The 24,015-nt window shown below is 37.8% G+C and overlaps 2 protein-coding genes, 1 long non-coding RNA gene and 1 pseudogene across 8 annotated transcripts; 2 read left to right on the top strand and 2 right to left on the bottom strand.

The window, feature by feature from the left end:
• Positions 1-194: 194 nt before the first annotated feature.
• LOC116925402 lies at positions 195-1,814 on the bottom strand. Of its 4 annotated transcripts, XR_006648240.1 has the most exons (5): positions 1,705-1,814; positions 1,374-1,569; positions 1,226-1,305; positions 1,039-1,165; positions 195-974 (listed from the first exon to the last, which is right to left on the bottom strand). It is a non-coding gene; the product is annotated as an uncharacterized LOC116925402 (long non-coding RNA). The 4 variants fall into 4 exon arrangements; XR_006648238.1 differs by having other exon boundaries at positions 1,039-1,305; XR_006648239.1 differs by having other exon boundaries at positions 195-945; positions 1,039-1,305.
• On the top strand, positions 819-23,824 carry LOC116925389 (protein Wnt-16). Of its 3 annotated transcripts, XR_006648201.1 has the most exons (18): positions 819-954; positions 1,024-1,186; positions 1,254-1,297; positions 1,369-1,601; positions 1,676-1,832; positions 1,950-2,080; positions 2,155-2,545; positions 5,500-5,516; positions 5,589-5,766; positions 5,863-5,986; positions 6,931-7,070; positions 7,139-7,224; positions 7,302-7,436; positions 8,070-8,165; positions 8,230-8,464; positions 8,784-8,922; positions 10,992-11,784; positions 12,251-12,503. XR_006648201.1 is itself a non-coding variant. In XM_045175431.1 (17 exons), exons 1-17 carry the CDS (start codon positions 838-840, stop codon positions 12,256-12,258), a joined length of 2,406 nt encoding a protein of 801 aa, XP_045031366.1. In that variant the 5' UTR covers positions 819-837; the 3' UTR covers positions 12,259-12,503. The 3 variants fall into 3 exon arrangements, 2 of the variants coding, with proteins under 2 accessions (XP_045031366.1, XP_045031367.1); XM_045175431.1 differs by lacking the exon at positions 10,992-11,784 and having other exon boundaries at positions 1,242-1,297; XM_045175432.1 differs by lacking the exons at positions 819-954; positions 1,024-1,186; positions 1,254-1,297; ... (11 more) ...; positions 8,230-8,464; positions 8,784-8,922 and adding exons at positions 13,993-14,215; positions 14,308-14,401; positions 18,129-18,285; ... (4 more) ...; positions 22,070-22,306; positions 22,598-23,824 and having other exon boundaries at positions 11,202-11,784; positions 12,251-12,596.
• On the bottom strand, positions 2,589-3,675 carry LOC123473875 (annotated as a pseudogene).
• On the top strand, positions 4,325-5,405 carry LOC123473872. The gene is made up of 2 exons (XM_045175449.1): positions 4,325-4,777; positions 4,840-5,405. The coding sequence occupies exons 1-2, from the start codon at positions 4,466-4,468 to the stop codon at positions 5,356-5,358; spliced, it is 831 nt and encodes a 276-aa protein (XP_045031384.1). The 5' UTR covers positions 4,325-4,465; the 3' UTR covers positions 5,359-5,405.
• Positions 23,825-24,015: the final 191 nt, after the last annotated feature.

Raw genomic sequence — 24,015 nt, 5'->3', positions numbered from 1 at the left:
ATTTAAAAGAAGATTTAAAATGGCGATCGTCATTTGTTTGGTCGGCGCTTGCTTCAAACACCAATAAGGAATCTGGCACGCCGCTCCGTTCAGTTCCATTCCATACACTACAGAGAGCGCATCTCGAGTCGACATAATCGTGCAGTGTATCTCATCACTAATATCTAACTTCAATTTGGTAAGCAGGTTATCAATTATGATTTATTTTATATTTTGCCTCGGAAATTCAGTTCTTTTACTATTTTTGTTTCAACCCCGTAATTCTTCCAATGGATGAGTTTTTGGCTTGAGACTAATTTAACCAACAGTTAGATAATTATGGATGTTAAGTGCATTAGAAGATAACTGCAATTTGTAAAAGTTAAAATGGCGAAAGAAATTAATCTTGCTATTCGCCTTCTTTTGCTGACGAATAATGTCAGACAAAAAGTCAAGTGGTTTGCTCCAAATATTTATACTTTTGTTCATATCAAGCTGACGTGTTTGCTATGCGGCTGGAAAACAGATCCGTGAGTCTCCACATTCCGCGTACGTACGTACACCGGGCCACTTATGCAATGGAAGGCTCCGTGATGGAGAATACATTAATTCTTTTGAAATAGCAGCGTCCGCCGTGCTTCCTAACACATCATTTCTAATTATGTCTATGAGTTCACTGATTTTTCTAACGTTTAGTTTTACCCTGAAACAAGACAGAGAAAAAAATTTTAAAAAAGCATATTCTTACAAACCCACTTGAAGATAGTGCATAAGAGCTGTTTCAGTTCAACTACTGATATTTCTCTTCTATTGTCGTCTCATCCGTAAATAAGGACTGGAACGCTTTTGGACTGGAAAATGAGGGGAAGACGTTACACGCTGTTTATCGGGCTGATGTTTTCCAGTATTTTCGCTCTATTTCTTATGGCGAGAAAAGAAGCAGAACAGTCCAGCAGAAAGTTGATTCTAGATGAGGTGACAATAAACATAAACCACTATTGATTATTGATAAAGAAAAATCATAAAATGTTCAAATGAATTCAGGAGGAAATAGAGTACTGCGAATGGAAAATGATGCACGATCCAGCCATGCAGCAGCATTCATCAAATCACGAAAGATGGAATGTCTCGTTGCTGCTAAGCCTCGGCTTATTGGCTCCCAAGACCTCATATGGTTTTAATGACTCTTCGATGATATACCGTCAAAGTATGGTATTCGATCAGATAACGTTTCACATTTTCTTACTTTTGCGAACTTTGAGGCTATTACGTAGACAAACAGATTTGCCGTGAATACGAGGGCCAAATGATATCTCAAGTCAGTAACTGTTTACATAGTTTCTACTAGTCAACTAATAACTAATTAAATTAAAATAATAATTTATTTAGCTCACTTTGAAGAGAATTCTTGGGGAGCTATCATCCAATGCCAATTTCTGGTGTCAAACGTTGCGCAACGTAACTGGCCGTGTGGGTTCCTGCTACGATCTCGACAGCAATTTGGATGAGTTTCTAACTAACGAGCAAAGTTTAAACAAAACGTGGCGTTGTTTCCACCCACCGGAAACCATGAGCCAGATACGCACGACTCTGCAAATTTATCAGGCAATTCGATTAAAAAGGTTGGCATTTACATACACGATGTAGAAGATTTCTGTTGTACAGTTATTAAAAGTAAATAATACCACTTTTTCAGATTTTCAATGAAACAAACTGTGGTTGTACCTGTGCTGGAGGATAATGTAAGCCGGTTGAAAAACTTCACGTTCGTTTTTCGTCTTTTTTTCTTGATTGGAGGTCTTAATCCCCCAGAGGTTTACACTTTCAATGGTGGACTACTCTTGCTAGACCAGGTTTGCATTTTAGTCATTTACAAATTTCAGTATTGAAATTGAAGTAGTTTTATAAGAAATATTTATTTTTTATTTTGTAGAAATTTATTTTTGAATTAAAGATTTTTTTGCACTTAGGAAAATTCGTTCAAAGAATTTGGCTGCTCAGCTCTCCAACAGGTTTGTGATTCTGCCGAGAGGTGGATTCAACTAGTTTTAAGCCACGTGGAAAAATCCTCCCAGGTTCACGAATTCAAACTTCTTCCCAGGTAATGAAAGCAATCTTGCAATATCAATTCCAGAACTTTGCATCCCCCATCAATTTTTGAATATCTTTTTCAAGAGATGGCAAAGTGTCTCAGATTATTGCTGCAGATTTTATACGCACGCCTTTTGATACTGAAGTGTTGCGTATTCACCACAACGTGCATCGCCTACGTACGAAATCCACCCCCCATTCCCTCCATCTGCTTCTACATAAGACCATTAGCACTGCCGTCCGTTTCCTTTCTATTCGACGTTCCCATCCAGCTACCAAATTTGGCTCAGCCTTGAATGAACAACTTTATGATGCAAGGGAAATATTTGGCCTTATTAGCAATCTTGTCATCAACCCTTTCATCAAATTGGAGCCTACCTTTCATTCGAGGTGGACTCACTACAGTGCAACTGTTGCATATGAAATGACTTGGTTAAATCTCCAAGTGTTTTTGAATAACCATGCCACATATGCTCTGGGAGCTGCGGTAAAATGAGAGAAATTCGAATAGGTACGAATAGGGTTTGCGAGTGTCAGTTTATTTGTTTTAAATAAAAACATAAACCAAAACGACTAGAAGTCTAGAATTCTTCAAAATCACATTTGAATTCAGGTTTGATTGCTGTATATGATCTGTGGAATGCACATAAATCAGCCATTAATACTATTACGCCATCTGTTCCTTTAGCCAACTTATAGTTAACAGTGTTCGGATCGGTTTTGACAGGAATAGGCAGAGAGATCTCCATAGAGCCCTGAGGTTTTCTATCTATGTGTTGTCTATTGTTCTCTAGTTCCAATTTAAGGGCTATGATCTTGGGGTGTTCGACTGTCATAGTTTTTTTTTTAATGGCAGATGCAAATAAACCTTCAATGTCGAACATAACTTGAGGCCAGGTGTACGTAATGGTAGCAAACGTCGTTGCGGGCCCAGTGCCATCAAGAGTGAAGCGGATATCAGTGACACCACTAGGAAGCGTAACACAGATAGAGACTATCTCGGCTAATGAGTGATCCTTATAAACTGCCATCAGGACCGGCTGGTTCTGGTGAATTATCCTGCTATCCAAATCTTCTATTTCCTCGTTTAAGTCAGACTCTTGATCGTCACGGAGGCGTTTGCGAGAAACGATAAGAGAGCTGGTACTACTAGAGTTGGCCGAGTCCTCCAAACAACTCAGGGCAGACGATGAGCTTTTTTCGGAATTTTTTACTATAAAAAATATCTGAAAATATAATAATTGCTAAACAAATAGAGAATAATAAAATGTGGTATACATTCGAGGCCATGCAATTGCCTAAGCTGCCTGAAGTTGTTGTAAAAGACCGGCATGGTAAACTTGGCAAATTCTGGGTGAAACGAGAATGCAGCTTTTGCAGTGGTTGCTGGATCAATTTTTCCGTCTGCGAACATTTGACTAAGAATAGTGTGGGCTTTACACGGAGGATTGTGTTTCCACTGCGGCATTTTTTGCTCATTCTAAGCTTGAAATTAGCTATTAAAGAAATGAACACTGAGTGTGGCAAAAGACGTGACTTTCTTAAACAAAAATTATTGTCTGCTTTGTTGTGACAAGGTTGAATGATTTCTATTATTGGAAAATTTGCAAAATGTTTTTAAATGGTTAAATTAATTAATAATAGTTGTCGAAAAGTTGTTTTATGCAACATGCAATTGCCTTGACGAGTTTTGCCTTAAATTAAGCGTTCATATGGAATAACTTTTAAAAAAAGTAACTTATGCGGAACATTTCAAAAGTTTAAAAGATTTTAAAAGTCGAGATTTTCGGGATCTTTAAGATGCTAATTTGTCTTCAATATTGTTTAAATAATGGAAATTTCTTTATAAAGCTGTTGTAGACATGAATCTGCGGCTATGTGCAGTGAAAAAACTAATAAACCTGCCTTGCGGTGAAAAAATTAGTGGATTGAATGTTAAAAAATTTGAGCTTTTCTTCAAATATTTGAACATTCAATCCACTAATTTTTTCACCACAAGGAAGGTTTATTAGTTTTTTCACTGCACATAGCCGCAGATTCATGTCTACAACAGCTTTAAAAAGAAATTTCCATTATTTAAACAATATTGAAGACAAATTAGCATCTTAAAGATCCTAAAAATCTCGACATTTTTAATCTTTTAAACTTTTGAAATGTTCCGCATAAGTTACTTTTTTAAAAGTTATTCCATATGAACGCTTAATTTAAGGCAAAACTCGTCAAGGCAATTTAATCATTCATAAAAGAATTTCTTGACACCCATTTTTAAATATTTTACAAATTCTCTAATTACACAAACAGTTCAACCCTGTCAAGCAGACGAAAATCTATTGGACTTAGTGATTTACTGGGTTTTCGGTCTTGTTTTTTTTATACTTTTTCATACTAAAAAAAAATGGCATCAGCTGAAACTTTCTGGCGGCTTGGCCATAATATTACTAAACATGACGTTGACGGTAGTATTGCTTTAGGCTATCGGAAATTCAGATCCTTTTTTGGGACTTCCCCGAGTGTGTGTGCTGCTGCTTATGACAATTTATCTCATGTCCGTCCCATTAAATCGCGCCCAGAGCATCTTTTATGGACATTATTGCATTTGAAGCATTATGCTACTGAACACATAAGTTCTGCTCTAGTTGGAGTGTCGGAAAAAACATTTCGGAAGTGGTGCCATATTTTCATTCGCCTTCTCGCAAAAATGCCAGTGGTAGGAGACAACATTAATTTCTTTGGGGTTTATATATAATGCTAATTTGTTTTCATTCATAGATTGAATGGGAGAATCGTTTCCATAGAGCCCTTAAAGGCTCCAACATTCTGGTATCTATTGATGGAGTAGATTTCAGAATCATGGAGCCATCGCCATTCAACCCCAAATGGTACTCACATAAATTTCATGGTCCCGGTCTTAGATACGAACTAGCCATTTGTATCCGAACCGGAGACATTGTTTGGGCTTACGGTGGACTTCCCTGTGGCGAATGGTCAGATCTTAGGCTAGCCCGAGATGTCTTTATTTTCGGTCTTAGAGAAGGAGAGAAAGCCATTGCCGATCGCGGTTACAACGACCCAAACTTTTTTGATTTCCCTAACGGAAACAATGATGGGAAGAAAAAACAGGTTTTAGCAAGGCACGAAACCTTGAACCGACGATTAAAGCAATTTGACTGCTTACAACAAAGATTCCGCCATGATCTGTATTTGCATCCCCTTTATTTCCATTCTGTAGTAAATCTAACGCAAATGATGATTGATCATGGTGAAACATTGTACTCAGTTGACTTTTAAATTTTGATACGCAAAATAAATCTCAATCTCATTTTGATAAAAATGTACTTCTGTGTACTCTTTTGGTGTACATTTAAGAATTCATCAAAGTTAAACTAAACGAGGTAACATCTTGTAAAACTCGCATTTTACCGCTGCTCCCTGCTGGAAAATGAAAGGCAAAATTCAAACATACTTACAATATTTCTTGGGTTCACTATACTAACATGGTATTCTCTCTCCTATTTTAGGTCTAAGAATTTCAACATCAGTGTTGGCTTGGGATGGAATGACTTCAAAATGGAAATTGGCAACAAGGACACCCGGATAAGGTCCATCACCTACATTCTCAGAATAAGACGCCTACCCAGAGGAGATAATCCAGTTCCATTTTGTGCCAATAATCTAACCGTTTGCATCCTGGAACAAGTAATAGAACATTCTAATGGAATTTCTTATCAAGCATGTTAGACATTCATTTACTGTTGTTTCCATATCTTTTTTTTTTTGCCTCCCATAATGCAGGAATGCAGTTTGAGATTTAAGGACAAGCCAGAATGCGGATTACAACCATCACTGGTCGGCAATTGGAGCTCAGCTTTGACCGATTGGAACCGGCTGCCGACTTGTCCTTTTGGCAACTCTAAAGGTAAAATTTTTAGTGCCTAGTCGGCACAACAAGAAGCCAAATTGCGTAGTCATCAATCCTAGTAGGGAAAACAGGACTTTATCGTTGTTGTACTTTTTTTTTTCATTCTTTCTCTCTTTCAACAAATTATCGGACATAAATCAAGTAAAGTTTTTATCCTTCTTGTCTCTTTTTATGGAACTTGGTTGTTCCGCTTTTTTTTTATTTGCTAGAATGGATTTCATCTCCCATCGTAAAGAGAATAAGAAAAAAAGTACAACAGAACAGAAGCGAGGGGGGGGCAAAGTTATTTCAAACCCGTCACTTTTGGCTTTTTACAGAGTGTTAAATGTCGTCATGGAACGCGTGAATTCCAACAACCAATTAGACTGTTCGTGTGAGAAAAGGAAGAAAAAAAGAAGACTGAACAATTTGACAAATTTATGACGTCATTTCCGTTCATTCTCCGCCCCCATCCCTAAATAGGAAAGAGGCAAAAAAAAAAACCCTCGGGTCCCCTGCAATTTGCCATGGAACTGTCATAGAATTTTCCCTTTTTTTTTCTCACTTTTTCCATTTACCTCCTTGGAACTTTTTTCTCTGTGGGCGGAACCAAGCTGTGGAGATATATCGATATTTAACTCCTCCTCCTCCTTTCGCCTCTCGTGTGAAAATGCGAAAATTGAGAAGGGGGAGAGGACGACAAAGGCGGCCATTTTGACTGGGCAGCCCGCCGCGACGTGGTGTACATATTCAAGTACACACACACACACACGTAGAGACCCCCCAATTAGACTCGGCCCCTAAAAAAGAAAAAAAAAAATGTATAAATTACCTCCAATGACGTCACAGGTCCTCCCCTAGACTTTTGCCTGTATGTCTTTTAAAGTAAATTCAAGTTCTACCCTTTGTACATATTTTCCTTATTTTTGGCGGTTTTTTTTTCTTTTTCGGGGGGGTCATAGAAGGCGCCTGGATGATCCCCTGTTCGTCTTGCCTTCTGGAACGATCCTGTTATTGGAGCCGAGCTCGCTGGCAGCCGTTTGAATGCCGCCATCCTCATTATAGCCCGTCCAGAGTGAAACAGTGTCTGCTACATCGCAAGGTTAATTTAATAATGTTTTGGTATAATTCTATTTTACCCCTAATGTATTACGCTTTTTTCTTTTCCAGCTGATATTTGTCGGAGATTCAACTAACCGTGGGATGATGGAAGCTTTGCTGGAACGGCTAGACGGTTGGCTAACGACGTCCGACAGGTATTGTATTCAATAATAGCATCCATATTGTCCTTTTTTATTCTCCATGGTTGTTTTATTATTTTGTTTTGTTCCAGGACAAAGTGGCACGGTTATCGCCACCGTCTTGCCAACGTTGGCGGGCAGACACAATTCGACTTTGATTATTATCCAAAATTCTGGATGTCTTCGAGAACTTCGCTTCAACAGACTCTCACCCACATGCTCAGGAGGTAATACCGCAAACAATTTTAGTTTTTTTTTTTCCACTGATGTGTACATTACGGAACATAACAACCTTACAATCCGGAATATCCGTTACGCACCGTCTGCCATGATCAATGATGACAGGCGCAGTATAATCTTTAGTGGCTCAAAAAGATTTCGACAATTCTTTTTTTTATTCTATTGTCTTGTGTGTTGTAAACAGCCGGCCCATCATAATAGGTCCTTTTTTAGAAACGAAAGGTTTGTGTGCTCACAAAACACAGAGAATAGATCCCCCATAATAATAAATTGAATGATGGTCGAATTGGATAGAGGCGGATGTTGACAGCAGGTTTTCGGACCATTGAAAATCAAAGGAGCATCATCTTTTTTTTTTGATGGAACGAGACAAGCGCAAGTTGGGGGATTTCTGTACTGTAGCACGTCTTTTCTTCGATGGCCGTCATGCGGAATCCGTAAGACCCCCCACTTTGGAGAATCATGCGCATCGCTTGTTATTCGCCTGAAGAATGGGCACTCGATTGTTCATTCACCGTGATGAGGCAGCAACTGGCCTCTGCATGTTTCATTTTTTTATTTTTTATGTATTTTAGTGTCATAATTTTCAAATCATTTAATATTCTTGTTCCCGTATTTAGGGCAGCTGCCAATGAAAGTGACACGACCCTGATTATTGGCGGATTGGACTGGATGTCTGTCGAGCATTTTGAAACGATCCAGCGAGTCTTAGCCGCGTAATTGTGTTCATAAAATGCGAATTTCTGATAGACTAAAATCATTTATATTTTTTTATTATAGCGAAGGTTTATCACGGATGGCGGTAGTAATCAAAATGGCGGGCGCCGGATTGTTTCAATCAGACGTGACAACAACACATGGCGAAAAAGGGCTCGTCTCGACCGCCCGTCGACTAGCCCGCTTGTCGGAGACGGCCCGTCTCCAATATGGCTTCCGCACTGTCGACACGTGGAACATGACGGTCGCCCGATTCCGCGATTTTCTACCCGGACGTTGTCGCTGCCATTTCCACCAGGTAAATTTTTATTTTTTATTTTTATTGCCTTTCAAAAATTTAATTTTCCTTGTAAAGTGGAACAATTTTAGTTTCAATGTTTTCAAAAAAAAGGAGAAATATTTGTTTTTTTTAAATTGGTGAATGCCTGGCATGACTTGAATGTTTTTCCCGCTACTAAGAGAAAGAATGCGGATTAGTTACTTATGCCACATCCATCACGATCTACTTTTCTTCTTCTATTTGTACATTCAACTGTTGTAGGAGGATTGAATAACTCGTAAATCTGTAAAACTAAGAAAGAAAAAAAACAAAATTGATTGTCTATGCGCATATTTAGATCACGGAAGTGACTGGCGATTCCTCTGATGCGGATGCGATCAACCTCGTTTCTTCAAGTGGCTCATCCCCTCGTCGATTCAGCATTGACGGGCCGATCAATCAAGTCTACACGGAGATCCTTACCGATCAAATATGCCGTACGTATTAACATTTAACTTATTCTTTTATAGTTCCGCAATAATCGGTTGAAGTTGACCTTTCCCATGTTGTGTGTGACCCTCTTGCGGGAGAACGGCCAAATCCAGATGGATGCAGCAGCTTGAGAGCCACGTGGTTTTTTAGATGATGCTTTTTGTTTGGGGGTTGGGGGAGGAGGGTTATCAAGCGCGTGCGGAGGGTGGAGAATTTATCACGCTGGATGCATCTTGAGGGGGGAGAGGAGCTGCCGTGAAGCCGACATTGTAAATGCCGATGATGACCTCATAGGATGAACTTAAGCGCTCAAAAGCTTTTTTTTTTTTTATTTTTGTCTTGGATGTGATGGATGGCATAGGTAAACTCTGCATTGATGGGGGGAGGAAGAGGTCACGTCTTCTACAAAGTCCTAAGCGATTATTCAACAAAAAAAAAGGCTGTCCGTCTCATTAAGCGACGCATTCAGTTGGCGTGTCGTGATGGATCGACTATTTGAACAAATAGCGACACATTGGCCATGTTTTTTTTGTGTTAACATTCCGGTCATTCTCTTGTAATTTTCTTTTTAAAGCGAAAATTCGATGTTGGGGCTGGGGATTGGAAAACATATTTTTTAACCGAAAAATTCCGCACAAAAATTCTCGATTTTTTGGCGTTCTAGTGATGAATTCGCCACGTTTGGTGCGAAAATTTTATCCCAAAAAAAATGGTACACCTGTGCCAAGATTTGTAAGGTGTAGTCCTAGTATAATACCTATCGCCTTATATATATATATTTTTTTTTAAGGGTACACATTTTTTTTTCTCAAGTTGCGGCTACAGTGGTCCCTCCTTGTAATTAACTTCCCTCAAGTTCTTGTAATTGAAAAATGTTTTTTTTTCTTCTTGTCCGTGGGGGTGAAAGGCGGTCGTTAAGACACTACACACACCGATACCTTCTTTCAAATTTGTTGGCCATTTTATTATTTTGACCCTCTTTTTTTTTTTTTCTTGTATGCGTCGTCTAAAATTAGAAGGTGGCTGTGTGTTTTTTCTCTCACACGATCTCTCGACTTATTTTTTTTTCCTTAAATTTTTATGACTTTTTTTTTTCTCGTCCCTTTGCCCCCCTCCCTCCCCCCCCATTCGAAATCTAATAGGTAGATACAGACGTATTTACATTACAAGAAGAAAAGGTAGCCAATGTTTTTCAATTGAGGTATTTTTTTGTTTTGCGCTCCAGAAAGAAAACAATGTCACAACATCCAATTATAGCCGGGAAGAAAAAGTAAATCTTGAAAATAAAAAAATAAAAAAAATTTATTACAGCAGAACAGAAGGGCCTTTCGGAGTTCTATGTTTAGACTTTTGGGGTTTTGTCTCTACCTAAAATAATAATCACACAGAGGAATGTAATAATCTCTCCGGGGGGTGGGGACAGCAAAGGCTTCCATCGATCGTTAAATTGGCGGGTCGTCTTTTGTGTCATCATTTGTTTAATTTGATTTAGGCGTATTTTTGTTTTTCAAATTCCCCTCCCCCCCCTTTTTTTTTTAGAACGGAACGAATTAATAAAAAAGGGCAGGTAGGACATCAATCGAAAACATTTGTATCGGGGTCACCGCTGCCGCCGTTGTAGGTGTGTTTTACCTGTTTTTTTTTCTCCGACACACCGCCTCACTTGGAAATGTCGGGAAAAAAAAATCAAAAAAAATCTGAAATTCAACAGCACCCAGGGGAGGTCAAACAGGGTCAAGGGCTTTCCTCCTTTAGCCAATGGGAAAGAAAAAAAAAAAGCCGAAGAAAAGATGTGTGTACAAACACTATATGGTCCAGCAAAAGCAGAAAAGGGCGGGCAGGTACCCCAAGAGTCAAGAAGACCACTTGAACCCTATCTAAAAAGTCCATATTGATCCTCTTTTCTTAAAAAACAATTTCTCTCATTTTCTACCCTTTTTTTTTTAAATAAAAGAAACAGAGAAAACACACCTTTAAAAAAATGATATGAAAAGAACAAGATCGATCACTACTTAGTTTAAGCCTCTTGTAGTAGAAAATCCAAACAGATAATGTATTTCTTTTTTTTTTTCAGAGAAAAAGGAAAATGACTCGTGTCTTTATTGTTTAAAGGGACGCCGGCCTTTCTGAACAAAAGTCGTGTGGCGATCATTTTTCATCAAAGATTTGGCTTTTTTGATCAATGACTTGATGAGTATGGCCGGTGTGAAGAGCTCTATCGTAATTATTCCTTACACAAATATTTATTTATTTATTTTTTTATTCTTTGGCGTGAATTAAAAAACAAAAAAATCAGCTGATGGATCTTTCGTCGGTGATTGTTAGAAGAAGAAACACCGCCGCCGAGTGGGTTTTCTATTTTCTAGTAACAAACAACAATTGACATTTATTGTGTTTTCTTGAGAGGAAGAAACTTGCGCTTTTTTTTTCAACCCTAGGAGGTGGTGACCATGCCCACCAGGGGGCATTGACCACGACAACCCGCGCTCAGCACAACAGTGGACAGGTAGCCTGTTCCAACAGCAGAAAAAAGAGAGAAAAGGTGTAGACAAGAAGAAGGAAAAAGTAAAAAGAAAATCACAATTCTTTTTTTCTGTTGGGAAACGGGAGAAGGAGGAGCCACAATAGGAGAGTGTTGGAAGGTAAAGGGAGGAGCCAAAGGAGAGCGCTGTGTGGAAATGCGATCCGTAAATCGCCCTCCCTCGTGAGTCTCTGTGTCGGCACCGTCGAAGAAAGACGCGCCTTCCTATTAGCGAAGCAACAAAAACAGTGTGGCATTCATTTTGTGTGTGTGTGTGTGTGTGTGTTAATCGGCAATTCTCTCAATAGCGACTGCAACTCCCCGTTCTTCGACATCCGCATTTTCGGTAATTAAAAAAGGCGCGATTGTCTAACGTGATTCTGCGTAAAATGCAGTGAAATTCATAAGAAAAGAAGAAGAGTGTTTTTTTTTTTTATTATTATTTTCTTAACGTGCTAGCTGCTGAGTTGCTGACACCCGAATATGGGAACACATGAATTATTCATTTCCCAGCGTGTCCATTTTGAAAGCAGAAACAAATTTTGAAAGTAAAATAAGAAGAAGAGACAAGTCGAAGCGATTTGATCTATTAGCTTTGGAGATGGAAAAGAAATGATTGTGTGACTACCACCACCAGATTGAATTACAACACGTTTTTTGTTTTTGTTTTTCAAATGTGTTTGTTAGCCATCCATCACACCTCGTCTTGCCAGCAAACAAACATTTGATTGAAAACGCTCGTTAACTAATGAAATATCAAATATCGATTATGTTTTTGGTATCTCGTCTAACGTTTTCCTTCTCTTTTGCAGGTAGATGACAGCACGTGCAATTTGAGAAGATTGTTTTGGAATATCGGTTGCAGTTTTCGATTATCATGCTATCCGTCGGATATTTACACAGAGTGCCGTGATTTCAATCCAGTGACCCCAAACGAAATTGATCGCGACGGATATTTAATTTATTTTTTATTTTGAGGGAAGAAAGAACAAAAACAAACACCAGTGTGTGATTCAGTGTGTGTGAGGGACAACACAAATCGTTTTGGAATTGCTCCAAAATGTCAACTGATCGGATTGGCGGATACCCGAGGACGACGTTCTTGGCCGCTTTTGTTCTTCTATTCCTCCTACTACGGCCGGTCACCTGCAATTGGATGTAAGTTGATTATTTAGCCCTTTTTAAAATGAAAATTCAGAATCGAATACGGATGTCTTTCGACGGAGGGTGGGGGGGATGCGAGAGGAGGGTTGGATAGCCATTAGAAAGACAGACAGGACTTGTGACCGTGAATAAAAGGTGAGGTCACATTAGACAGCAATTTATCATCGGGACTGGCGGTCATTCATCACGGATGTGTGCATGGCCTTTTCTTTTTTTACCTTTCCCCACGTCCATCGATCCACCTCGTCCTTAAATGGCACGGCGTTTTTTTTCTTTCAGGGAACTGATTTGTTTTTTTCTGGAAAGAGAAACAAAAATCAATCGAAATTTTTCGTCTTTTGTTCTCGGCCAAAAGTTCAACCTGTGCTTCCACTGTGTTGCATTTCAAAGGTGAACAAACAACAAATGAATTGCATTTATGAAATGTATTTTTCTTTCGAGACATTTTTATTGTCGCCATTTATGCAAACGAGGTAACAGCTCGAAAAAAATGAGTTTGTCGGTTAATGGCGCACGAAATAATCCGACGGGAAAAAATAGGTCGCCTCATAACGAAGCTTATTATTATTACAGCAGAACCCTTAATAAGGATTTACTTTCATGTACACGTTGACCAAAAGAAAGGGGTAAAGAAAAAAATAACAATCGTCGGTCTCTCTTGTGATATTTGATCTATCAAGGGGGGGGGAAACAGATCTCCCTTTCTCGGTGACTTGGATAATAAACCCCCGTTTGGCCTTCTCCGGTTACTGCGGATATCCGCACACACCGGGACATCAACTCAATTTAAAAAAAAATGTTTTTAATGAATTGATTTTTAAGTTCGACCACACAAAAGGACGACATTGGTTTTTCTGGTAACGAACAATGTCGTGGAATTTAAATGTCACCACCAAGATCAAATGTTGGAAAAAGCCCTGCGGGAAAGTAAGGGGCTTTTGTTGTTGTTGTAGTAATTCTTGGCGTCTATTTTTTATTTTTGATGGGGCATCCCTGGTGATTGTTATCAGTTTGAGACAGAGATGAAATACGCAGAGATGGGCACCACAAAGTAAAAGGACGGTTGCAATTAATCTTCAGTCGTTGTCGATAACTCAAAACAATCGTTCTTTACTCAATTTTTTTCTACATTTCCCACAGTTTATGCAACGAATTGGCATCTTGCAACACTTGACCGCAAGTAGTTTCCCTTTAGGCGCTTTAAATGTAAACAAACTCGCCATTTTCTCTTCGTGAAAACAAAGAAAAAAATGCAAATGATTCACGAGTTGATTTATTTATTTATTTTTTTAATAATAGCCGATGGGCCAATTACTTCAGCCTATTTAGATCATAAACAATATAGAAAAAAAATTGTGTGATGTTATCATTAGAAATTTATTTTTTTAAGGCACTTGGGGTTGTCGGGTACTTCGCCGTCGTTGACGATGCCGCCACAGTCTACGCTGACGGACCAGGCGACGGCTCCTGACCAGCAGATGGACCAGGCAACGATGACCCAGGGGTCGGCTCGGGCCATCTGTGCCGCTTTGCCGGGCCTCGTCTCTCGTCAGATTCAAGTCTGCCAGGCTCATCCGAACACGATACAGTCCGTCTCTGATGGAGCTCGAAAGGTAAACTTGTTTTTCTTTCTTTATTTATTTTTTTTCTAAATGAATTTAAATAAAAATTAATGAGATTATTCTTTTGGTCAATTTTGACGCAGGGCATACAACAATGTCAGCATCAGTTCCGCAACGAACGCTGGAATTGCACGACCAAGGACGACCGCAATGTGTTTGGGGCCACTTTAGAAAGAGGTGAGTGTCGTTTTTTTTTTGTTATGTCTTTAATGTTCCAAAACCCACGGTTGTGTCCAGTTATCGTTTCAAAAAAAAAAAAGTCATCAAAATGGTGGTATCTTAAAAGCGATTGAATCGTTTGACAACGTGCCTGGGATATTTGGATACATCAACATTGTCTCTCTTATTCTATCTGTTGTATCTTATTTAAAAAATAAAAAAAGAGGGGGGAGTAGGATAGCGAAGATTGAGACATGCAGACAGAGTCTCTGCGTTGAATTAAGATCATAAAAAGAAACAAAGTCGTAAACAATCGTTTCTTTCTTTTTTTTTTATTTATTCAACCCCGAAATGATTGTGGAATTATGCCGACGAATCGTAGCACCCGTAAATGCCCATCTTTTTAATTGTAGAATCAACAGAAGAGAAAACGTTCTTCTTTGTGAGTGTGTGTGTGTGTGTGTGTCTTAGTAAAAATAGGTAGTATTTCAATCACGACACACACGATTGTCGATTCCAGCCGTGTACCGCTGGAAAGTTTCCACCTGTCTTGATATTTTTCCATCAAAGATAAATCAAACTGTTTAAGACAAACAAATTTGGGAAGAGGAAAGAACCGTTGCCAAGAAACAACAAAACGGCCCTTAAATGTATTTAACACGTCCGTCCAGACGGACACCCCGTCATCACAACCGTTTTTCTTTTGTTTTTTCTTTTCTAGCCCAGTAGTTTTTTGTTGTTGTTGTTGGAAACAGCCAGGTGGCGAGAGATTTAAAAAAAACAAAACAGCATCCACCACATTTTGCGTGGCTGAATATTAGAGAATGAAATGTGTGTGTGCCAGGTGGTCTCCGTTAGAGGGAATGTCGAATTCCGGGTTGATTTGTTAAAAAAAAATTCTAATATTATCGATAGGTATTTATTTATTTTTTAAATAAAGAGAATAGCTCAATAAATCTGTTGGCGAAGGGGTTAGAAAAAGTCGTGGGGGTTTTGAAAACCCACAGATGGCGTTCAAACATTTGTTGTTGCCGATTATGTTTTGAAGGACCGACAACATTTGTTTCATTGATTTTCAATAGTTGGGCAATCGTTTTGTTGCGCTGTCGTCGTTTGATTGAGCCATAAAAAAAAATATCCTGGAGCTTTTAAAAACAAGAAAGAAAAAAAAAAAAATCAAAGAATTTGAAATGTACCAGAACAGACGGCATCACAAAACAGCTGAGAGGCAAATTTCGAAGGGGTTGTAACGAACGAACAAAAAAAAAAAATCATTACATCTCCGAAGACCCTGAGGAAATTTTCTTTTTGTGTGTGTGATACAAAACAACATCATTACATCGGACGATAGCCGCTAGCGTTTTCTTAACACCGGCAAAGAGAGAGAGAGAGAGTTAATTAGTCGGGATTGAGTTGTTGTACAACAGCATCTCCATGGGAGGTCTTCTCTCGCGAGCTGTTGTTTTTTTTTCCCCAATTCTGAAAGAAAAAAAAAATATTCATTTCTTTCTTTCTTTAGCGAACAGGGGAATAGAGTTATTATGTATATATTATATAGATATATTTTATTACACATGTCGAGTGTGTGTGTGAGGGGGAACATTGGGTTTGTCGGAGGAATTTTTTCTTTTTTTTTTGAGGGAAATGTGGATTTTCTTTTTAAATTGTTCGGACACCTATTGCGTCCGGAATCGAGTTGGGTGGCCATCTTTCCACAAACATTTCATTTTCTCTACCGGATTTATTGCCTTTTTTTTTTTTTAAAGAAAGGGGGGGGGGGCAGATAGAATTCACACATAGTTGTCGGATGATGATTCAATTATTAAAAATATCTCTGTCCAACAAAGAAAATGTGTGTTTTTTGTTTAATTTCCCAATTCTAACAACAAGAGAAATATTATTTTTGATATTTCGTCTTTGTCTGGAGCGCATCGTGACACGAAAAAAAAAAAAATGTTTCCGAGATAGGAAAAGAATGGGAAGGTCATCGGTTCGTCTTTCAATTTTTTTGTTTAATAAATAGATATAAGAGTTGACAGCTTTGTCTAAGGTCTCCACACAATATAGGAGCTATGCTTTATTACGCAGGTATGTGTGTGTGTGTCCTCGAAAAGAGCGGGCCCCCCCCTGTTCCATTAGACACGCTCTCCCCACCTTTCAACAAACGGAGGGTCTACACACACACACAGTCGGTCCTTTATAGACCTTCACGTGGCATTCATCGTGCCGACTTTCTTTCTCTTCTTTCGACAAAGAATCTCAACTCAAACATGTTCTTCTTCTTTGATTATTTCATCTCCCCCCCCCCTGAATTTTAAATGGATTTTTTTTTGTGTGTGTCCTATTCGAAAGGGTTGACACACACACACACATCATTTGAGCTTTGAAAAAGAAAGAACATTTTTGATGTGTCTCTTGAGGTGAAGAAAAAAGGGCGTCCTTCTCCTGTTGTCGTTTTAGAAAATGTAGGACGAGTACCTGGTAATGAGATTGGAACTTTTGATGATGATGGGAGAGGCGGAGTTGTAAGCCGCCCACTTTTTTTTTCAACATTAATTTCATATTTTATTTTTTTTATTTTTGTTCTTCTTCTTCGTCTTCGAAAAACATTTGTGTTGTTGTGCGTGTTTCCCACCTTACCGTGTGTGGTCTGACATTTCTTCAGTCATTAACACGAACACTGAGAAGGTTACCCTGCAGGAGCTAATCTTTTCTTTTTCCCCTTCCATATTCAGATGCTAATTATGCTACAATTACAAATTTCTGTATACACGTTGTGACGTTTTTTTTTTGCTTAAAAAAAATGTTTTTGATGCATAATCAGATGACAACAACGTCAACAACAAATGAAAGGGGGTTCCTTTTTTGTGCGTCTGCCCGTGTCGGGAAGGGACCTTATTCTTAAAAGGATCACGGCATGTGTCCAACATTTCTCTCTTTTTTGACAGGCAAAAGTCACAGTTTTCACTACGATTTTAAATTCTGTCCTTTCTTCTGTTTTTTTTTTTTTTAAGAAAATTCTATTGTCCACACCTGGATGTCATGTTCTAATCAACACCTTTCTTTTTTGGGGAATTTGCTAAGGTGTGAATACGAAAGAGAGAGAGAGAAGGAATCCATCATTTTGATTCTTTGTGTTCCATGATAGAAAGGGGTTTTTTAAAAATAAATTATTCCGACCACACCTGATGATGGAAATGTTGCAAGTTAATTAGTTGTTGTAATAGCCCCTTAAAAAAAATGTAAATATTATTTGAAAAATACCTGGAAAATGAAAGAAACTTGATGATGGAGCTCTTTTTTTTTTTTTGTAGTTTGTGCATATCTTTTGTGCTTGACCCTCTCCGTTTTTCTTTTCTTTTCTTCTTCTTCTAGTAAACACAAAAGAGATGAATCCCACATCGGCGGAAGAAGGTCTGTCCGTGACCAATTTCGATGCTCGGAACAATCAGGGGTGGTCTCATTTCAAACTTTGCATTTTCTCCTCCTCTTCTTTTCCCCCTTCCAACTATTTCCAAAGTCAAAAAAAAAAAAAACAGAGGGGGGGGGAGATAGTCTATTCAAGAAAGAAATTAAAATTCTTTCAAGATATTGGAACCATTTTTGGTTCAATAAATGAATGTTCCATGAAATCAAAAATGATGAATAACCTTGTGTGTGTGTGTGTTTGTGTGACAATGCCAAGGTTATGGAGGACGTTTCAATAATTATCAAATTTTTTTTGGTTTTTTTTTTCTAAAAATAGGCAGTCGAGAAACGGCTTTTATTTACGCCGTGACATCGGCAGGCGTCGTCCATGCTGTCACGCAGGCCTGCTCGTTAGGCAACCTCACCGAGTGTAGCTGCGATATGGAGCGACAGGGTCTGCCCGCCCCCGACGGATGGAAATGGGGAGGATGTTCGTAAGTTTGAATATTATTTAAATTTAATTGAATTTTTTTTTTAAAGAAGAATCTTTGTGCATTTGTGTAGATTCAAGTTGTAAATCGATAAAAAATATATATATATATAAAGCCAATAACGAACAGGTGGATAGAGGGGGGTGGGGAATATGAAATTTTCACACCTTTTGGGGTCTTTCGGCGATTTTTCCGAAAATATTTCGGTGGCTGTTTGAACTGCCCGAAAGTGTGAAACTGTTTGTTTGACGGCCTTCCCTTTTTTTTCACCTTTTATTTTTTATGTGTTTATTATTTTTTCAGTTTCTTCCTAGTAGGGATTGAATTTTATTTAACTGAACTTATTTTTTGAAAACAGGGACAATATTCGATACGGAATTCAATTCGCCCGGCAATTCGTCGACGCCCCTGAAAAGGCTGCCCAGAAAAAGCCGAAAAACGTCCGCAATTTGATGAACCTCCATAATAACGAAGCTGGTCGCAAGGTAAGATTTCATTTCACCATTAACCAGCAATGACATCTCGTTGCAATCATTAGCGAAAAAATGATTTATGATTCTTAAACAACTTCTCGGAATCGAGACTTACGACAGTATAGCTTTTAACGTACATAATCATTCTTATCGATTACAAAGGGGGGGGGGGGTTGGGTGAAGGAACACATTCCGGAAATTTGAATAATAGAAATATGCTGTCGTGTTGCGTGTTTTTCTTCTTTCATTCCTGATTTTTTAGTTTTTTTTTTTATCTGACTTGTGGGAAGACGAAAGAACTGAAAATGGATCCAGTAAGTTAACATGGAAAAGATATGAGTAGTTTATTCTAGGAATTCTCTAAATTCCCGAACTGTTGAGAATTCGGAAACTCCCTTTCTCCTCTCTGTACTCGTGTGACAGCTATTAATTGCCTTTTTTTTTCAAAGAAAAAAAAAAATATTTTAACATAACAAATTCCTGTTTTTTTTTTATCGCAATCATCTTTTTTTTTTTACATACAAAATGCAAAAAAAAAATTAATTCGCTTATGAAAACTTGAAAAAATGTGGGGAAAAGGGTCATTTCATTTTGTCTTTGTAGGTCTCGGTTCCTTAATTTGAAAAAAATAATTTTTTTTTTTTACGATCCTTTTTAAAAAGAATATATCATCGACGATGAGTGGGGGTCACAAACCAAAAAAAAAAAGTCATCACGATTTTTTCGGGGTCCATCATCAATTATAGTGGCTTAAAAGAAAGAAAGAAAAAAAAATTCCAGAAATGATCTTCCTGTGTGTTAGAAGGTGGGCAAGAAGGGAGAAAATGTTGATTGACTGGAACGCGTTTTTGTTTCCCATTTCCCACATTTTCAAACAGAAATTTTGACAACTTTGGTAAGAAAAAAAATATGAAATAATAAAAAAAAAATACTGAAATTTAAAGAAAATAAAAATTAATTAAATATGCCGCATACCCCCATCCTCCTCGCGTACTATGCATCCCCCCCCCTTTTTTTTTTTTTTTAAGTTAAAGAAACCGGATCGAATTTCCAGGGCCTTTCGGCCTTTTTTTTTTTTCCCCTTCGCGATCCTCCTTTGATATATACCCCCCTCCGGTGCGAATGCCCGTGTATACACACACACCTTCTGGTTGTGTTAGTGGACTATCTACAACACCGTGAATAATTTTTACAATCGAGTTTATTGAAAGAAGAAGAAGAAAGAAAAAAAAATCTTGTTATTCTTTCAACATACGAGTTAAAGAAAAGAAAAATGTTTGATGTAAAAACCAAAAAAAAAGGGAAATTGAGTTAAAAGAAAAACGGAAATGGTCCAAGACCCTTTATTATTGTGATGTAAGTTATCAAAAGGACGTTGTTGAACGTCTGGCCCCAAACGCCTCAATTTGTTTCTAGAGAGAGAGAAAACAAAAACAAATGAGAAACGGATGTTATTTTGATCAAATAATTTATTATCATCATTTTCTTTTTGTGTGTTTGGCAGGCCATAGCGACTCTGATGCGGATGCAATGCCGGTGCCATGGCGTGTCAGGTGAGAATAGCTCCGTATTAACTGTGCAGGCCTTTTCTAAAGTGGCCAAGAAAAAAGGAAAAAATACTCAATTTCGAATTCTTTTTTCTTCTCCTTTTTTTGTGTGTGTATGTGTGTGTGTGGAATGGCGTGGCAAAAAACCGTGACGACAGGCTCTTGCGAGTTGAAGACGTGCTGGAGAACGATGCCCACATTTGCCCAGGTGGGCGACTACCTAAAACAGAAATACGAGAACGCCGTCCAGGTAAAAAAAAAAAACAAAACAAAGAAAACATTTGATTTTCTTAAACCGCTCGCATGCATAGAGAAAAGACATGTATTTTTACGGTAGAAATGCGACAAGAGACACACAGACTTGACAGGATGACACTTGAAAACACAACAACAACAACAACAAAACCGCAAAATCGTTTTCAACTCTCGTATAGAAATGATTTTTAAAAAAGGCTTGTGTGAACAACAACAACAAATTCAAACTGGTTATGGAAATTTTTTAAATGCGAAACGTTTTTCAACTTGTACTCGTGTAGAACTAAATTCACTGGGCCATAGGGGTTGTGTTTGATTGATCTGTGTCAAACTGGTGAGATAATTGAGTAGCCAACCAGTCCCTGAACTCGGCAGATTCACGTAAACATTTTGAAAAATAAAAAAAACTGTTAATTTAACTCTTTTTCTTGATCTACTGTTCGTAAATGGGCGGGAACAAAAGAGAAAGAGCTGTCGAAATTCCTCCTGTTCATAGTATTTTATTTTTTTCTCAAAATCTTTGATTTACATAAAGCAGATAGTTGCAATATCTTTTTGGAATTTATTTTCGTTTTGTAAGAAACCAGACTAGTTTTTTTTTTTTTTTAAAGGGAATTAGTTCGTAGTAGCACGAAAGCCGAACTACTTTTTTGACAGTAGATATATATTTTGTGTTTACATATTTATTTTTTTTTTTGTGCTTTGGTTGAGGGAACATTTTTTTCTTTTGTCTCTTTCTCTTTTTTTTTTTTTGATTTCTGTTGTAAATTAAATAGAAAAAAAAAACAATACCCAAGCAGTAGGAGAAAATATATGTACGTAAAGGCACGTTGGTAAAATAACGTGGGGCTGTCAACCTGTCGGCCCACCTGGTCCCGAGCTCCTGACGGCCTTTTTTTTTTTTTTAATGATCATTTTTTTTTCTTCCTTTTTTTTTTTTAAAGCTTTTATCTGTTTCCCCTTTGAGGATTTTGCTTCTTGTTTTGTTTTTCTACCTTCATCCAGCTGCTGTCTCTCCCGCTGCTTTTATGAAAGAAAAAAAAAAGAAGGAAACATTCCGATAGTCTGTACTTATAATATTCTCTCTCTCTCTCTCTGTTACGTCTACACACAAAAAAAAAAAAAAAAGCCATTTTTGTTTATTAATGAGAATACGACGACTATGAGACAAAGCCGAATGTGAACGTTGTGAAAGTAGCGGTCGCATGTCAGTCTTCCTATTATTCATCATCGATAGTATTAACCTGTTTTTGTTTTGTTTTTCTTTGTTTTGTCAGATGAAACCGACGAAATTCGTGAGAACGGTAAGAAACGCATTTTTCTTTATCGTTTTGTTACCAAGATTCGTTTTTTTTTTACTAGTTCGTTGCTTTGTTTTTGTTAGTTGTCAAAACGCCATCTAGCGTGGGTAAAATTAACCATGTCCAACCTACAGGCGCCATTTTTTGAAGAAGATGAAAATAACATTGACAAGTTTGGTTTTCTAATACTTTGGTTTGATTTGGATTAAAGATGATGCAGGATAAAATGTCGTCCAGGGAATTGAATATTCAATCTTCTTCGATGAAGACGAAACGACAAGTTCCACTGGGCAAAACGGAGTTGATTCACATCCACAAATCGCCCAATTACTGCGTCGAAGACCCCAAGAAAGGAATCCTGGGCACGTCTGGACGAGTTTGCAACAAGAATTCGACAGGATCAGACAGCTGCGATCTCCTCTGCTGTGGCAGGGGCTACAACACGCAGGTAGAAATCATTTATCACCTCACCATTTTACATTTTCCCGTACTGGTTAACGAGGGCCGTTCATTATTATTATTATTATTTTTTTTTTATTGTACTGGACATCCAATTTCAACAAATTAAAAAAAAGGGGGTCAAATTCCCGCTTTACAAGAGAAAAGCAATTTAAATATCAACGATAATTTAATTCTTAAAACGAGTTCATTTGAAATTCAAAGAAAAAAAAAACAAATTCTTCCGGCTCCAGGTGTCTGATTTTGTTTTCATTATTTTTTTTTTTCCCTTCTTGCACAGGTGGTCAGACACGTCGAACGCTGTTTCTGCCGTTTCGTCTGGTGCTGCCAAGTCAAGTGCAAAACGTGCGTGACCATGTTGGACGTCCACACATGCAAATAGCTTCCCAACTAGAACGAGTTAGTGTCGTCTTCATTATAGTTTTTTTTTCTTCTTCTTCTCTTTCTTTATCTTCCTTTGCATGAAAAAAAAAAGGAATTTATTTTTTACAACGCCCCCCCAACAAGAGATGGATGCATCATCAGTATTAAATATTCGAACGTTTTTTTTTTATTTATTATTATCTCTTCTTACGAGATAATAATACTTTTGACTCTATGTTATCCTACTAGGCTCCCTTCCTTTCAATATATATATATATATTTTTTTGTGGGTCTAATATCCGTAATTGAAAATTCGTTTAGTAGTCGTTAAAAAAGAGGAAAAAAAATGTCCGGTCATCTTTTTTCTTTACCCCCCTTTTAAATGTTCTTTGCACCAGCTATATGATTATTATAAATATTTTCTATTACGTCAGCGAAAAAAAAAAAAAATACAAAATCGTAAGATCCCTTATGATGTACATATCCGCACCTCCATCCCCTGTCCTTTCCCCCCACCCTCTGTACATGAAATCCGTCGAAGCAAAGTGTGTGAACTGTTTCAAGTCAATTAGACGCCGAATTAACTTGCAAAAAAAAAAAAATCCACACGCAATCCACTTTAATTTTAGTAATCCTTTCCTCGTTTCTGACAAGCCAGTGAAATGACACAGTTTAACAAAAAAAAACAAAAAACAAAAACATGAATTTCGTGTAATTAAAGAAAAAACAAAATTTAAAAAATCGTCAGTATGTTTGTGGGAGGAGGAGGAGAAGGATCTATTACGCAATTCGATTTGTGTATCTTTCAGTTTCTCTCATCTTCATTTGTTTTGGAACCGCCCCCCTTTATTTTTTAATGATGTAATTTTTTCCAGTTAAAAAAAAAAAATGGGGTTCAAATTTCATACTTTTTCGCGCCATTTTAACTGATCACTTTTACACATCATCCATCCATTTAATTTCGTTTAAAAAGAAAAATTGATTTAAATTGGTTTGAAGAGTCTCGCCGTCATGTTTTGCGTCCGTCTCTCATTTTTAAGTGTTTTTATTTGTGGCGTGAATTATTTTTTTGTTGTCTTTGTATGTGTGTGTGTACCATGTCGTTCAGTGTTCTTCCCGAAAGAGTAAACAAAACAAGAAAGAAGCACGAAATCGATATAGTTTATTTATATCCTTTTGAATAAAAAAAGAAAAAGAAAAAAAATACCCGCACATCTTCACACTTGATGACAGTAGCGGGTTAGCCTATTTTCAAGAGGGTCAAGGATGACACACACAAGTGATGTGCGGATGCTCTTGACACACACCAAAACTACCAGCCGAAATTTAAAAAAA

Source organism: Daphnia magna, linkage group LG6 (genome assembly GCF_020631705.1).
Source record: "Daphnia magna isolate NIES linkage group LG6, ASM2063170v1.1, whole genome shotgun sequence".
Classification (NCBI taxonomy): Eukaryota; Metazoa; Arthropoda; class Branchiopoda; order Diplostraca; family Daphniidae; genus Daphnia; species Daphnia magna.
This window is presented reverse-complemented; position numbering and strand designations above follow the sequence as displayed.

What these genes read in the sequence shown, in the direction of transcription:
- LOC116925389 (XM_045175431.1), top strand. Translation starts at nt 838, where the DNA reads ATGAGGGGAAGACGTTACACGCTGTTTATCGGGCTGATGTTTTCCAGT. An exon ending in TTCGATGATATACCGTCAAA is followed by an intron (nt 1,187 to 1,241) that starts GTATGGTATTCG and finishes GCGAACTTTGAG; the next exon opens with GCTATTACGTAGACAAACAG. An exon ending in AGTGTCTGCTACATCGCAAG is followed by an intron (nt 7,071 to 7,138) that starts GTTAATTTAATA and finishes TTTCTTTTCCAG; the next exon opens with CTGATATTTGTCGGAGATTC.
- LOC123473872 (XM_045175449.1), top strand. Translation starts at nt 4,466, where the DNA reads ATGGCATCAGCTGAAACTTTCTGGCGGCTTGGCCATAATATTACTAAA. An exon ending in TTCTCGCAAAAATGCCAGTG is followed by an intron (nt 4,778 to 4,839) that starts GTAGGAGACAAC and finishes TTTCATTCATAG; the next exon opens with ATTGAATGGGAGAATCGTTT.